Source organism: Bos indicus x Bos taurus, chromosome 6 (assembly GCF_003369695.1).
Source record: "Bos indicus x Bos taurus breed Angus x Brahman F1 hybrid chromosome 6, Bos_hybrid_MaternalHap_v2.0, whole genome shotgun sequence".
Lineage (NCBI taxonomy): Eukaryota > Metazoa > Chordata > Mammalia > Artiodactyla > Bovidae > Bos > Bos indicus x Bos taurus.
The window spans coordinates 98,995,692-99,008,219 of record NC_040081.1 but is presented as its reverse complement, the minus strand read 5'-3'; the positions used below and the strand labels follow the sequence as shown (position 1 = coordinate 99,008,219).

The following is a 12,528-nucleotide window of genomic DNA, read 5'->3' as shown; positions in this document are numbered from 1 at the left end:
AGGTCTATATATGGAGTTTCACTGAAAGAAGAAAAAAAGAATTTTTAATATCACACACATATATGTATATAGTTGTCACTTACAGCTTATCAACAGAATTAATATGGTAGTGCTGGGAAAACAGAAAACAGAGAATTCAAAATAGAGTAAGAACTGGGTGACCACACAGAAACTAATACTCCATGCCACCAATACAGGTAGCGATGCACCAATAGGCCTCTGTTGGCCCAATTAATGTGCTAAGAGCATTAGAAAACAACTGATACATAAGTGTTTACTCTGCTACTCTGGGCTTCCCTGGTCACTCAGCAGCAAAAAAAAAACCACCGGCCAGTCCAGGAGATGTGGGTTCTAGCCGGGGGTTGGAAAGATCCCCTAGAGAAGGAAATGGCAACCAACTCTAGTATTCTTGCCTGGGAAATCCCATGGACAGAGGAGCCTGGCAGGCTACAGTCCATGGGGTCAAAGAGTAGGACACAACTCAGCAACCAAACACCACCACCACTCTCGTTAGTTAGTTATTGAAGATTCAGAGAAATAACATAGGATTTTTGTTCTCAGAGAGGAATAGTCTTTCAGGGAGAACACACACAACTGCAGTACCATGTGCAAACAGCCACGCGGATACAAGCACAGGCAGACGTGGAAACCTGTGGGGAGGTGGGGAGGGGCCGGCTGGGGTGAAGGAGGGGGACACACAGAGCCACGTACACGGGAGAGGAGGAGGGTGTGCAGGGAGCTAGAAGCAGTCCAGAGATGCTGGAACACGACGCTGGGATGAGTAGAGAGAGATGGTCTGGTCACAGCATCACAGGAGACAGCATGAAGGGCTGAGCAAAGGAGCTGGTGCTGATCGTGAAAGGACATGATCAGACCTGGGTGTCTGGGTTAACAAGTGGAAAGAGCTGATGGGAGAAGCAGCAAGAAAAGAGACAGCAAGGCAGGTAGGATACTACCACCCAGAGGGTGTGGATGAGTGGCAGAAGACGACGGAGTACAGGAAATCAGATACACCAAGGAGGTAGAACTGACTGGATTTGGTGGTTGAGGAAACAGAGGGGCTAAGAGAGAGAGAACACAGGGTGATACCAGGGAAGGCTTGAGAGGGAGACAGGGGTATGCAGAACGGCTAGCGACAGAACACAAGCTCAGATTGGGATATGCTGAGTTTGAACTATGGTACCTCCTATGGGTTATCCAAATTACAGTGCTTATTTTCACTCTGGGAATCTGTTTGAAGAAAATAGCCCTGCATATGAAAAAGCTTTACATTTTAATATGCTCAGGATAAAATTATTCACAATAAAGAAAAACCAGAATATAACTGGAATGTCTAAAAATAACGCATTGATTGCTTTAAATAACTTATGATGTACTGCATTCCACTGAGTAGATGAAGGTATTAAAGCTAATGGTTACAAGGACTATGGAGCAACACAAAACATTCAATATTTAGTTTAAAAAGGATACAGCATTTAGTCACATTACATACAATTACAATCATGGTTTTTTTTTTTTTTCTTATTAATCTTTTTTTAATGATTTTAAAAAACGCCACAGGTATACATGTGTTCCCCATCCTGAACCCTCCTCCCTCCTCCCTCCCCATACCCTCCCTCTGGGTCGTCCCAGTGCATCAGCCCCAAGCATCCAGTATCGTGTATCGAACCTGGACTGGCAACTTGTTTCTTACATGATATTTTACATGTTTCAATGTCATTCTCCCAAATCTTCCCACCCTCTCCCTCTCCCACAGAGTCCATAAGACTGTTCTATACATCAGTGTCTCTTTTGCTGTCTCGTACACCGGGTTATTGTTACCATCTTCCTAAATTCCATATATATGTGTTAGTATACTGTATTTATGTTTTTCCTTCTGGCTTACTTCACTCTGTATAATAGGCTCCAGTTTCATCCACCTCATTAGAACTGATTCAAATGTATTCTTTTTAATGGCTGAGTAATACTCCATTGTGTATATGTACCACTGCTTTCTTATCCATTCATCTGCTGATGGACATCTAGGTTGCTTCCATGTCCTGGCTATTATAAACAGTGCTGCAATGAACATTGGGGTACACGTGTCTCTTTCCCTTCTGGTTTCCTCAGTGTGTATGCCCAGCAGTGGGATTGCTGGATCATAAGGCAGTTCTATTTCCAGTTTTTTAAGGAATCTCCACACTGTTCTCCATAGTGGCTGTACTAGTTTGCATTCCCACCAACAGTGTAAGAGGGTTCCCTTTTCTCCACACCCTCTCCAGCATTTATTATTTGTAGACTTTTGGATCGCAGCCATTCTGACTGGCGTGAAATGGTACCTCATAGTGGTTTTGATTTGCATTTCTCTGATAATGAGTGATGTTGAGCATCTTTTCATGTGTTTGTTAGCCATCTGTATGTCTTCTTTGGAGAAATGTCTATTTAGTTCTTTGGCCCATTTTTTGATTGGGTCGTTTATTTTTCTGGAGTTGAGCTGTAGGAGTTGCTTGTATATTTTTGAGATTAGTTGTTTGTCAGTTGCTTCATTTGCTATTATTTTCTCCCATTCTGAAGGCTGTCTTTTCACCTTGCTAATAGTTTCCTTTGATGTGCAGAAGCTTTTAAGGTTAATTAGGTCCCATTTGTTTATTTTTGCTTTTATTTCCAATATTCTGGGAGGTGGGTCATAGAGGATCCTGCTGTGATGTATGTCAGAGAGTGTTTTGCCTATGTTCTCCTCTAGGAGTTTTATAGTTTCTGGTCTTACGTTGAGATCTTTAATCCATTTTGAGTTTATTTTTGTGTATGGTGTTAGAAAGTGGTCTAGTTTCATTCTTTTACAAGTGGTTGACCAGTTTTCCCAGCACCACTTGTTAAAGAGATTGTCTTTAATCCATTGTATATTCTTGCCTCCTTTGTCAAAGATAAGGTGTCCATATGTGCGTGGATTTATCTCTGGGCTTTCTATTTTATTCCATTGATCTATATTTCTGTCTTTGTGCCAGTACCATACTGTCTTGATAACTGTGGCTTTGTAGTAGAGCCTGAAGTCAGGTAGGTTGATTCCTCCAGTTCCATTCTTCTTTCTCAAGATCGATTTGGCTATTCGAGGTTTTTTGTTTTTCCATACAAATTGTGAAATTATTTGTTCTAGTTCTGTGAAGAATACTGTTGGTAGCTTGATAGGGATTGTGTTGAATCTATAAATTGCTTTGGGTAGTATACTCATTTTCACTATATTGATTCTTCCAATCCATGAACATGGTATATTTCTCCATCTATTAGTGTCCTCTTTGATTTCTTTCACCAGTGTTTTATAGTTTTCTATATATAGGTCTTTAGTTTCTTTAGGTAGATATATTCCTAAGTATTTTATTCTTTCCGTTGCAATGGTGAATGGAATTGTTTCCTTAATTTCTCTCTCTGTTTTCTCATTATTAGTGTATAGGAATGCAAGGGATTTCTGTGTGTTGATTTTATATCCTGCAACTTTACTATAGTCATTGATTATTTCTAGTGATTTTCTGGTGGAATCTTTAGGGTTTTCTATGTAGAGGATCATGTCATCTGCAAATAGTGAGAGTTTTACTTCTTCTTTTCCAATTTGGATTCCTTTTATTTCTTTTTCTGCTCTGATAGCTGTGGCCAAAACTTCCACAGTTTTTTAAAAGAAAAAAAGATGAAAGGAAATATATCAAATGGCAGTATTAATTGAGTTTTGGTCACTGATGATGGGATTGGGAGTGTTTTTTTAATTATTTATTTTCCAAAATAATTTTATAAAGAAACCTTATTATTAATATTTTTAAATTAGGTCCATGGCATGTGAGATCTTAGTTCCCTGACTAGGGATCGAACCTGCGTCTCCTGCATTACAAAGCAGATTCTTAACCACTGGACCACCAGGGAAGTCCTTCCAAAGTAATTTTAATAAACATTTATAACTCTCACAATGGGAAATGCACTATTTAAATAATTGTGCATTAAAATAATTATTATGGGAGTTTCCAGGAAGGGGTATGGGGAACCTCTTATATCTGTCACATGTTCCCATTTCCTTCTTAAACAAGATATGCTTTAGTAACTGCATCACTTAGAAAGTGTGATTCCAAGCTGTGACTACAACAATTAAAGCACTATAAATAGAAGGTTGAAGAGAAAAACCTCTTATTTTAAAGAATGCGAGTATGAGTTCCATCTTAAAATAGTAGCTATCATTTCCTAGATGTAAGTTTTTAATAAAACTCTCTTCAATTAGTCATTTTTGAATGCTGGTATTATAAGACAAATACAAGCTAGGTACAATGTGTACTTCTCAAAATATAAAGGACCTGGTTAGAGTTATTGGAGAAGGCAATGGCACCCCCCTCCAGTACTCTTGCCTGGAAAATCCCATGGATGGAGGAGCCTGGTAGGCTGCAGTCCATGGGGTCGCTAGGAGTTGGACATGAATGAGCAACTTCACTTTCACTTTTCACTTTCATGCATTGGAGAAGGAAATGGCAACCCACTCCAGTGTTCTTGCCTGGAGAATCCCAGGGACGGGAGAGCCTGGTGGGCTGCCATCTATGGGGTCGCACAGAGTGGGACACGACTGAAGCGACTTGGCAGCAGCAGCAGTTAGGGTTATAAAGGTAAATAAGACTTTAAAATACGGATAGTATTGATTGAGTACCAACAGTGTGTGTGTATGCATATATCTACCCATGTTTCCTTAACATACATATCATAAGTACAAAGCATGTAGAAATGCATGTGTACATGTGTGTGCATGCATGTGCCGTAAATCTAAGAGCAATAACAGTGCAAACGTATTTTAACTAGATCTTTAATATTCTCTGATTAAACTCACCAAAGAAATAACCTGCAATACAATGGCATTTTCCTTTCATAGTAGAAAAACAAAAAAGCCCAAGTACTTTAAATGTGCTTATGACTCTCTCTTTAAAAAATCAGAATCCAAACATGCAAGGATGTTTTTAAAGGTTTTTTCAATGCTGTCATAAAAGAATGGTTAAGAATTGGTCTCTATCCACAAATTCTGGCCCTTGTTATCACACCAAATAGTTCAGCTTGGAGAATAATGTCATTTTGTCACTGGGAACCCACCAAACCAACTTGAGTCAGTGCCTCCAGGATACTGGTGGTTTATAATCTTTGATCAAAACTACCTTCAAAAGAGGACTAACAATCCAAATGATCCCTACAATTTTAAGTGGCTCCCCACTGCTTTACAAAATAAATTCTGAACATCTTCACATAGTATCTCAAGGGCCTCCAGGATTTGATCCCTATTACATTTTCACATTCAAAGGCCCCAAGCTCCTGGTAAAGGTTTCACCTGCCCTTTCCTGACACACCCAGCCACTGGGACCTTTGCTCACAGTGCTCACTCCAGCCCGACAGGTCCTCAAGGTCTACTCAAAGATCCTTTCATCCCCAAAGCCTTATTGAGGCCATCTGCCTCAATGCCATCACCCCACCTCTCCTTCCCCTAGCTTGACCACTCACCACACAGCACTGGGAAGCGCTCAGCACCCACTCAGTCCCTGAAATGTCATCCTGAGACCACTGGGAGTCCTCGGGGGTTCAGACTCAGAGGACTGGCAGCTGGGGCCCACCCCTCACGTCACACTTGAACAATGCTCACGCCTGCCTACCTGGCTCTCATACTCAGCACCCTCTAGCCTCACACTAAGCCGGTCCTTTCCATTATCCATCTTTCCTTTGTAAGAAAAAGCTGCAATGTCAGCAAATTAACACAACAGAGAAAGTAATTTCGCATTTTTTTTTTAACCTGGATATGCAAAAAAAAGTACAAAATTAACAAGAGGATGAAAAGAAAAGTGAAAAGGCTTTATGGTCCTTTAAAGAGGTATTCTAAGTCACTTCAGAAGTTGATGGGATTTTTTTTTCCAACTGTGTCTGATTTCACTTCAAAACTTCTTTTATTTTCTTAACAAAAATAAAAGGACAATCATCATAATGCTCCTACAACTTTATCTGTGAATATGAGTAAACAGGGGAGGGGAAGGCAGGTAAACCTATTTCTCAGGGTGTCCAGGCAGCCAGAAAACAAAGAGGGAGGTAAGGTCATAAGAGGGACTAAATTAACTGAGATGTGTGCATGCATGCTTATTCGCTCAGTCATGTCTGACTCTTTGTAACCCCTTGGACTGTAGCCCGCCAGGCTCCTTTGTCCATGGAATTTTCCAGGCAAGAATACTGCCATGGGTTGTTTCTGGAGATAGGAACTGAGATGGATGAAGACAAATAATAAAAAGAAGGGACATCATGCATAACCCTGGAACAGGCCCTCACTGTTCACTGCTAAACCAAGTTCAGCACCCAGGAAGTGATGAATTTGTTTAACAAAATGTGTTTCTCCTTCTTACTTCTACCACTTGGGACTTCAAATGTTTCATGCTTCTTTGGTGATCAAGGTTTTTATACACAAGGAAACCTTGGCTGTGACGATCCTTCCCCCAAGATCTCTGCTTCACCCCGTGACTCCTACTCAGCCTTCAATCACTGTGCTGCTGCTGAGAACTGGATAAAGTCCAGGAAGCCTACCAGCACCCCCTCTGCTCTCTTAGCTTCCTATTCTTTTGTCCAGATGCTCACCGCAGCCTGTGATGATATATCTGATCAATTCTTTAGTACGTAGACAGTAAGCTCCATGAGGGCAGACATAGGTGCTCTGTTTTCATGCCGCAATGCACCATTCCCTGGGATAGCCTGGCACAGTTTTCTTTTTGTTTTTTACTGTGCTTTCCCAATAAGATCACAGAGTTTATTTCACTCATTTACTATACTCTTTATTCATATGGCTACCTATACGTCTCTGCCATCAGACTGAGTCTCTTGAAGTCAGAGATCTAGCTGATAGTCACATATGTTGAAGACGTGTGTGTATTTCTTTCTACTGAAAGCTTGGCACAGTTTCTGACACAAAGTTGTATTATCTGTTGTATGTACTTGGTCTCTGTACATAGAGAACACACTGAATGGCCAATTTGCAAGTGGAAAAGATCAATCAATCAAGGTCATTTCATAAACCAGAATATGCCTCAAGGAACTACATTTGCTGTTATCAAGTCTTGAATCACCTTCTTTTTCATGGCATACTCAAATTACTTCAATACTAATGCTGTAAAAGCAAGTGAGAAACACTTGTGCAAACACAAAACACTTACAAGAAGCATCAGCATAAAGGATCCCATATAGATGATCAGGAAAAACAACGAAATCATCGTCAGAGTAAGAATTCCACGAATCCACCAGTTTTTCCATCTACAAAGGAAATGTTTGTAAAGTTAGCATCAGTGTATTCTTAAATGTTTGCATGTTGTTTCACTACTAAATTGCCAGACTTAGCAGATTTCCCTTAACTACACTTTAGGAATCCCCATGCACCTACTTTGCCTCATACAATAACAACAATTACCAACCAAGCAAACCAAGAGCAATTGCTCTGTCACTAAGAGCTAAAGGAAATGTGAAAATTACGTGTGCCAAAAGTGAAAACCAGCTCATATTCCACATGAATGAGGACGAATCCTCTGAGGCTGGGAAGTGAGGTGGCCAACAAGGATGTCTACACATCCCACCTCGGGTCATTCAGATGGGAAGGAGGGGCCAGGTGACAGCCCACTCAAAGGAGGTCCCTCCTTCGGGGTGGTTGATATAAATGGTAATGATGTTACGGTGGGGTATAACAGAGAGCATGGCCTTCTAATGAGAAAAAGTAAAGAAAGGGCAACGCAGAACCGAAACTGGAGAGACTAGCAATTTCAGGAAAATGAGGAAGGTGCGGGGAGGTCAGGCATTGAGGACAAGGCCAACCGGAAGGTCACTTCTTTCAGCTCGACTTCTTTCAGCCTGTTTTCCTGAGGGACAGAGCCTTCAGCAGTAGAGTATTCTTTTCTTCTTGGGCCTTTGCTGGTTCTTAGAGCAGAGCTCCCCTGAAAAAAAACCTGGCTGGTCCCTGGTGGTTGAGTGTGACTTCACCTGCTTAACCCTCTGCTGTCAGTAACGGCCTGGGAAGCCCATCTCCCCCAACACAGGGTTATCACACACACCCCTAGTGCACCTTACAAATAGCTGCACTCTTTCTGTGGCTATGTCATGAAAAATGTCAGCAGACACTGTATGAAACACCCCAAATTGTTCTAATAACACCTATATTCATTGGAAAGACCAACGCTAAAAGCTGAACTTTTAATACTTGATGCGAAGAGCCAACTCATTGGAAAAGACCCCATTGCTGGGAAAGACTGAGGGCAGAAGGAGAAGAAGGCAATAAGGGATGAGATGGTTGGATAGCATCACTGACTCAATGGACTTGGGTAAACTCTGGGAGACAATGAAAGACAGGGAAGCCTGGTATGCTGCAGTCCATGGGGCTCCAAAGAGTCAGGCACGACTGAGCGACTGAACACCAACAATAACAACATAGAAAGATATGCTTTCTGAATCTAAAATTCCTGCCCTCTGAGTTTATTCATTCTACATTCATTGTACACTCTACTCAATAATTTCTGACTTCTATTAATTGAAATTATAACATTTAAATTATATCACAGACATTTTGACCCAACATATGATAACACATAGGCACACCCTATTCTAAGTATTCTCCACTCTATAACAGAAATATTAGCTGATTCCATTCATTTGTCTAATACTAATTACATTCCCTGTCTTCAGTCACTCTCCTATATAGTCTAGATACCCAGATCTACTCTTCTCTCAAAAATCCCTTTGATCACATCCTTTCTGCACACAAGACCTAAAATGCCAACATTAAATCCAAGCTCTTTTAAATGGTTTTCAAGGTTTTGCACAAGTTTGTCAAATTGTACTTACCCAACTTTATTTCCCTCTCCTGCTTAACTCTGCATGTAGACTCATACATTTTTCATGAGACTGAAAGCTTTGGGGCTGTGCTGAAAAGCTACAGCTGAAAGGTTCCATTTGGCTTTATAGAACGAACTCTTTGAGGATGAATGGATGGATTAGGAAACTGAGTTAGGTTGCAGAGCTAGTCAGAGGTAAATAAAGGACCACAAGCCAGTCTGTGGGTAATAACCCTGTCTTGTTTGCATGAATCTCAGAAAGGTACTAAGCCTTCTTTCATAACTGATTCTCAGACTCGGAATCACTGAGAACATTTTTCAGACAAAGGACACTATCCAAGTGTCGGAAATCAGTCTTTGGTGGGAACTTAAAGGTCCATGTGCACCTCTAACACTAAAGGGCTGGCCTTGAACATCAGAGAACCAGAGATTTAAACAGAGACCTACTCTCTTTTATTATACCAATGCTACTCCTCCCAGAAAAATTCCCCAACAAGATCAAAGACTTACTTGCCTTATTGTAATTTAAATGACTCCTCAAACCTCCCAAGAAAACCTAATACAAAGTTAAGCACATAAAGCACAGATTTAAACATAATATATATCCACTGATAAGGTAACCAAAGGTTACCTCTCACGGGAGAAGCCCTTAACTCCAAACAGAGCTCTGATATGCAAAATGTATGTACCACTGTTACTAAAATCCATAGGAAAGTCTATTTCCAAACTCAAAATTCTTGACTTCCCTTACCATGCCACCACGATCACCTTAGAGGAAGCCTTAATTTTGAGTCTAAGTCATCACCTCACAGATTGTTTTAGATCAAGGAACTGAGAACCAATATAGGAGAGCTTCATTCAAGCTCTCCTGTCTCCAGGACCTCTGTGAGCTAGAAATGAAATTTCTAAAAAGTATTTAATTAAGCAGTGTTCTTTGCCTGGAAAATCCCATGGACAGAGGAGCCTAGAGGGCTACAGTCCATGGGGTCACAAAGCGTTGTACATGACTGAAGCAACTAAACAAAAGCAAGCAGTGTCCTTAAAAGCAATTGTCTAAAGCGATGACACATTTATTGCTCAAATCAGGCATGTGATGCACAATGTCTTACTGTAACTACAACTCTTTAGGGGTTTTTATCTCAAAAGTAATAAAACAACAAATTTTTTTTTTCCTTGTGGTACAAGCATCATGAGTTGTCAAAGACCGAGGCTGACAAGGGAGTTCATCTGAGCCAAGAATCAGAGCACAGAGGCACTCTTCGAGAACAAACAAGAACTTGATGGGCCATCTAGTAAAGGGTAGGGTTTTGGAGAAACCCCATCTACCAGCCTTAGGAGGAAGTGGACAGGAAGTGTGCAGGTTCCCAGGGAGAAGGAAGACAGTATGACAGAGTACAAGAGCACCAGCAAGACTATGCCTGGGTATCTTCACGGTCTCTCAACCTTAACTAGTAACATCTGGGCCACATCATTCTCTGCCGTGAAGAGCTGTTCCATGGACTGTAGGATGGTGCTAGCAGTGCCCTCTCTCACTGTGACACCTAAAATGTCTCTGTGCATGGATGCTCAGTCGTGTCCGACTCTTTGTAACCCCATGGACTGTAGCCCTCTAGGCTCCTCTGTCCATGAGATTCTCCAGGCAAGAAATACTGGAGTGGGTTGCCATTTCCTCCTCCTGGGGATCTTCCTGACCCACAGTTCAAACCCTCGTCTCCTGCAGCTCCTGTATAGGTAGGTGGATTCTTTACCACTGAGCCATCTCAGCAGCCAGACATTGCCAAATGTTCACAGGTTGTGGGGGATGGTACAAAACCCAAGGCATCGCCCCTGGAAAGAACTACTAAGTTAGATTCATTGCTGAAGAAGCTCTTCACTCAAGGAGAAAGCCAGCCACTTCGCTGGCTAATGAATATTCCTTTCCGCAGATCCATGCAAAGGTCAAGAAACAGACTGGGACACCTGCCAAGGGACTGAAGACTTTTCAAGCTCCTTCTAGTATCAATGGCTAATGCTCTCTTTGGCATTATATGTTAGAGTCTTAAAAATGAACATAAATCTTGTCCAAGGAATTTCACTTTAAAGATTTTATCTGGACTTTGAACAAGATGGCGGAGGAGTAGGTGGACGTGGAGTACATCTCTCTCCATGGATACATCAGGAATACACCTTCAGACACAGAAGTGCTTGAAGAACACCAGCTGAGAGCAGACAGGAGTCACTGACCACTCAGTACGATGAAAGAAGTAGGGGGAAAAAAGAGAGTTAGTAGGACTGGACCTGCACTCAGCGAGTGGGGGAACTGAAGAAGGGGTCCGATCCCCACAACCAGAGGAGAAACAATTGAGGCTGAGAGTGAAGCAGCTGATCTGTGACAGCCCAAATGGAATGAGAATCACACAGACAATCCTTGTCATAGCCATAGGTACCCCAGACAGGGACGCGTGTTTCCCAGAAGGCATAGCAACTGGGAGCTGAAGCGTAGGGATTGTGGAGCAATCCCAGGGAGAGGTCTGCTGTTGACTGTGGGGAGTTGGCCCGAGGTGACATGAGGGAGGAGATTGTGGTGGGAAATGCCTCTGGAGGAAAATCAGGCAGCCATGAAGGCAAGTGGATACTCCTGAGTCATGCGCAGGGGTGGTGCCATCACCATGGCTTCTTTCTCCACATGCCTGCACTAGCAGCTGAACAACAGAGAGGCTCGCCCATCAAACACCCGACGTCCAAACAACAGAGAAGGACCCCACCAGGGGAGCCCTTTTAGTGCCTTATGCACAGAACACCAGAGTAGGACCCCAGTCAGCGGGGCCCCTTTATGTGCCTAACACACTGAGCAACAGAGGACCCCAGGCAGGGGAGCCCTCCAAGTGCCTGAATGGGCAGAGCAATGGAGAAGCATTAGCCAAAGAGGCCCTCCGATCACCAGCCACCAGAGGCTAGAAAAAGATTCTGAGAGTCCCTTGGACTGCAAGGAGATCCAACCAGTCCATCCTACAGAAAATCGGTCCTGAATATTCATTGGAAGGACTGATGCTAAAGCTGAAACTCCAATACTCTGGCCACCTGATGCAAAGAACTGACTCATTGGAAAGGACCCTGATACTTGGAAAGATTGAAGGCTGAAGGAGAAGGGGAGGACAGAGGATGAGGTGGTTGGATGGCATCACCAACTCAATGGACATGAGTTGGAGTGAACTCCAGGAGTTGGCATTGGACAGGGAGGCCTGGCATGCTACAGTCCATGGGGTTGCAAAGAGTTGGACACCACTGAGCAACCAGACTGAGGGCCATAGCTCCTGTGGCTGAGGCAGTCCGTGTCCCTGCACACTTGGCACCACCAGGGTTCCCATGACCAAAACAGCTGCACCACCTTCACACTCACTCCTCACTGGGGCATAGCTGCCACAGGCTAGAAAAAGCCCTAACAGTATCATATCTCCTGTGATGATAGCCTCTGGCGCTCCTGCATAGCTGGTACTGCCAGGGTCCCTGTGATCCAAGCAACCATGCCACCTCCACGCACGACCCCACTGGGACACACCTGCCAGAGACTAGAAAAAGTCCTGCGTCTGGGCACACGGGGTCACTTTGGTCATGGCCAACTCCTTGTGACCCTGTGGACTGTGGCCTGCCAGACTTCTCTGTCCGGGGGGTTCTCCAGGCTGGAATACTGGAGTGAGTTGCCATATCCTTC

General features: G+C 42.8%; 1 protein-coding gene across 1 annotated transcript in view; it reads right to left on the bottom strand.

Moving 5' to 3' along the window:
* The window catches only part of CDS1 (CDP-diacylglycerol synthase 1), an 81,215-nt gene that overhangs the window by 41,723 nt on the left and 26,964 nt on the right, over positions 1–12,528 (bottom strand). The window contains exon 3 of the mRNA XM_027544937.1: positions 7,176–7,272. Within this exon, the coding sequence (XP_027400738.1) occupies positions 7,176–7,272 (97 nt within the window). The remainder of the gene's footprint in view (positions 1–7,175; positions 7,273–12,528) is intronic.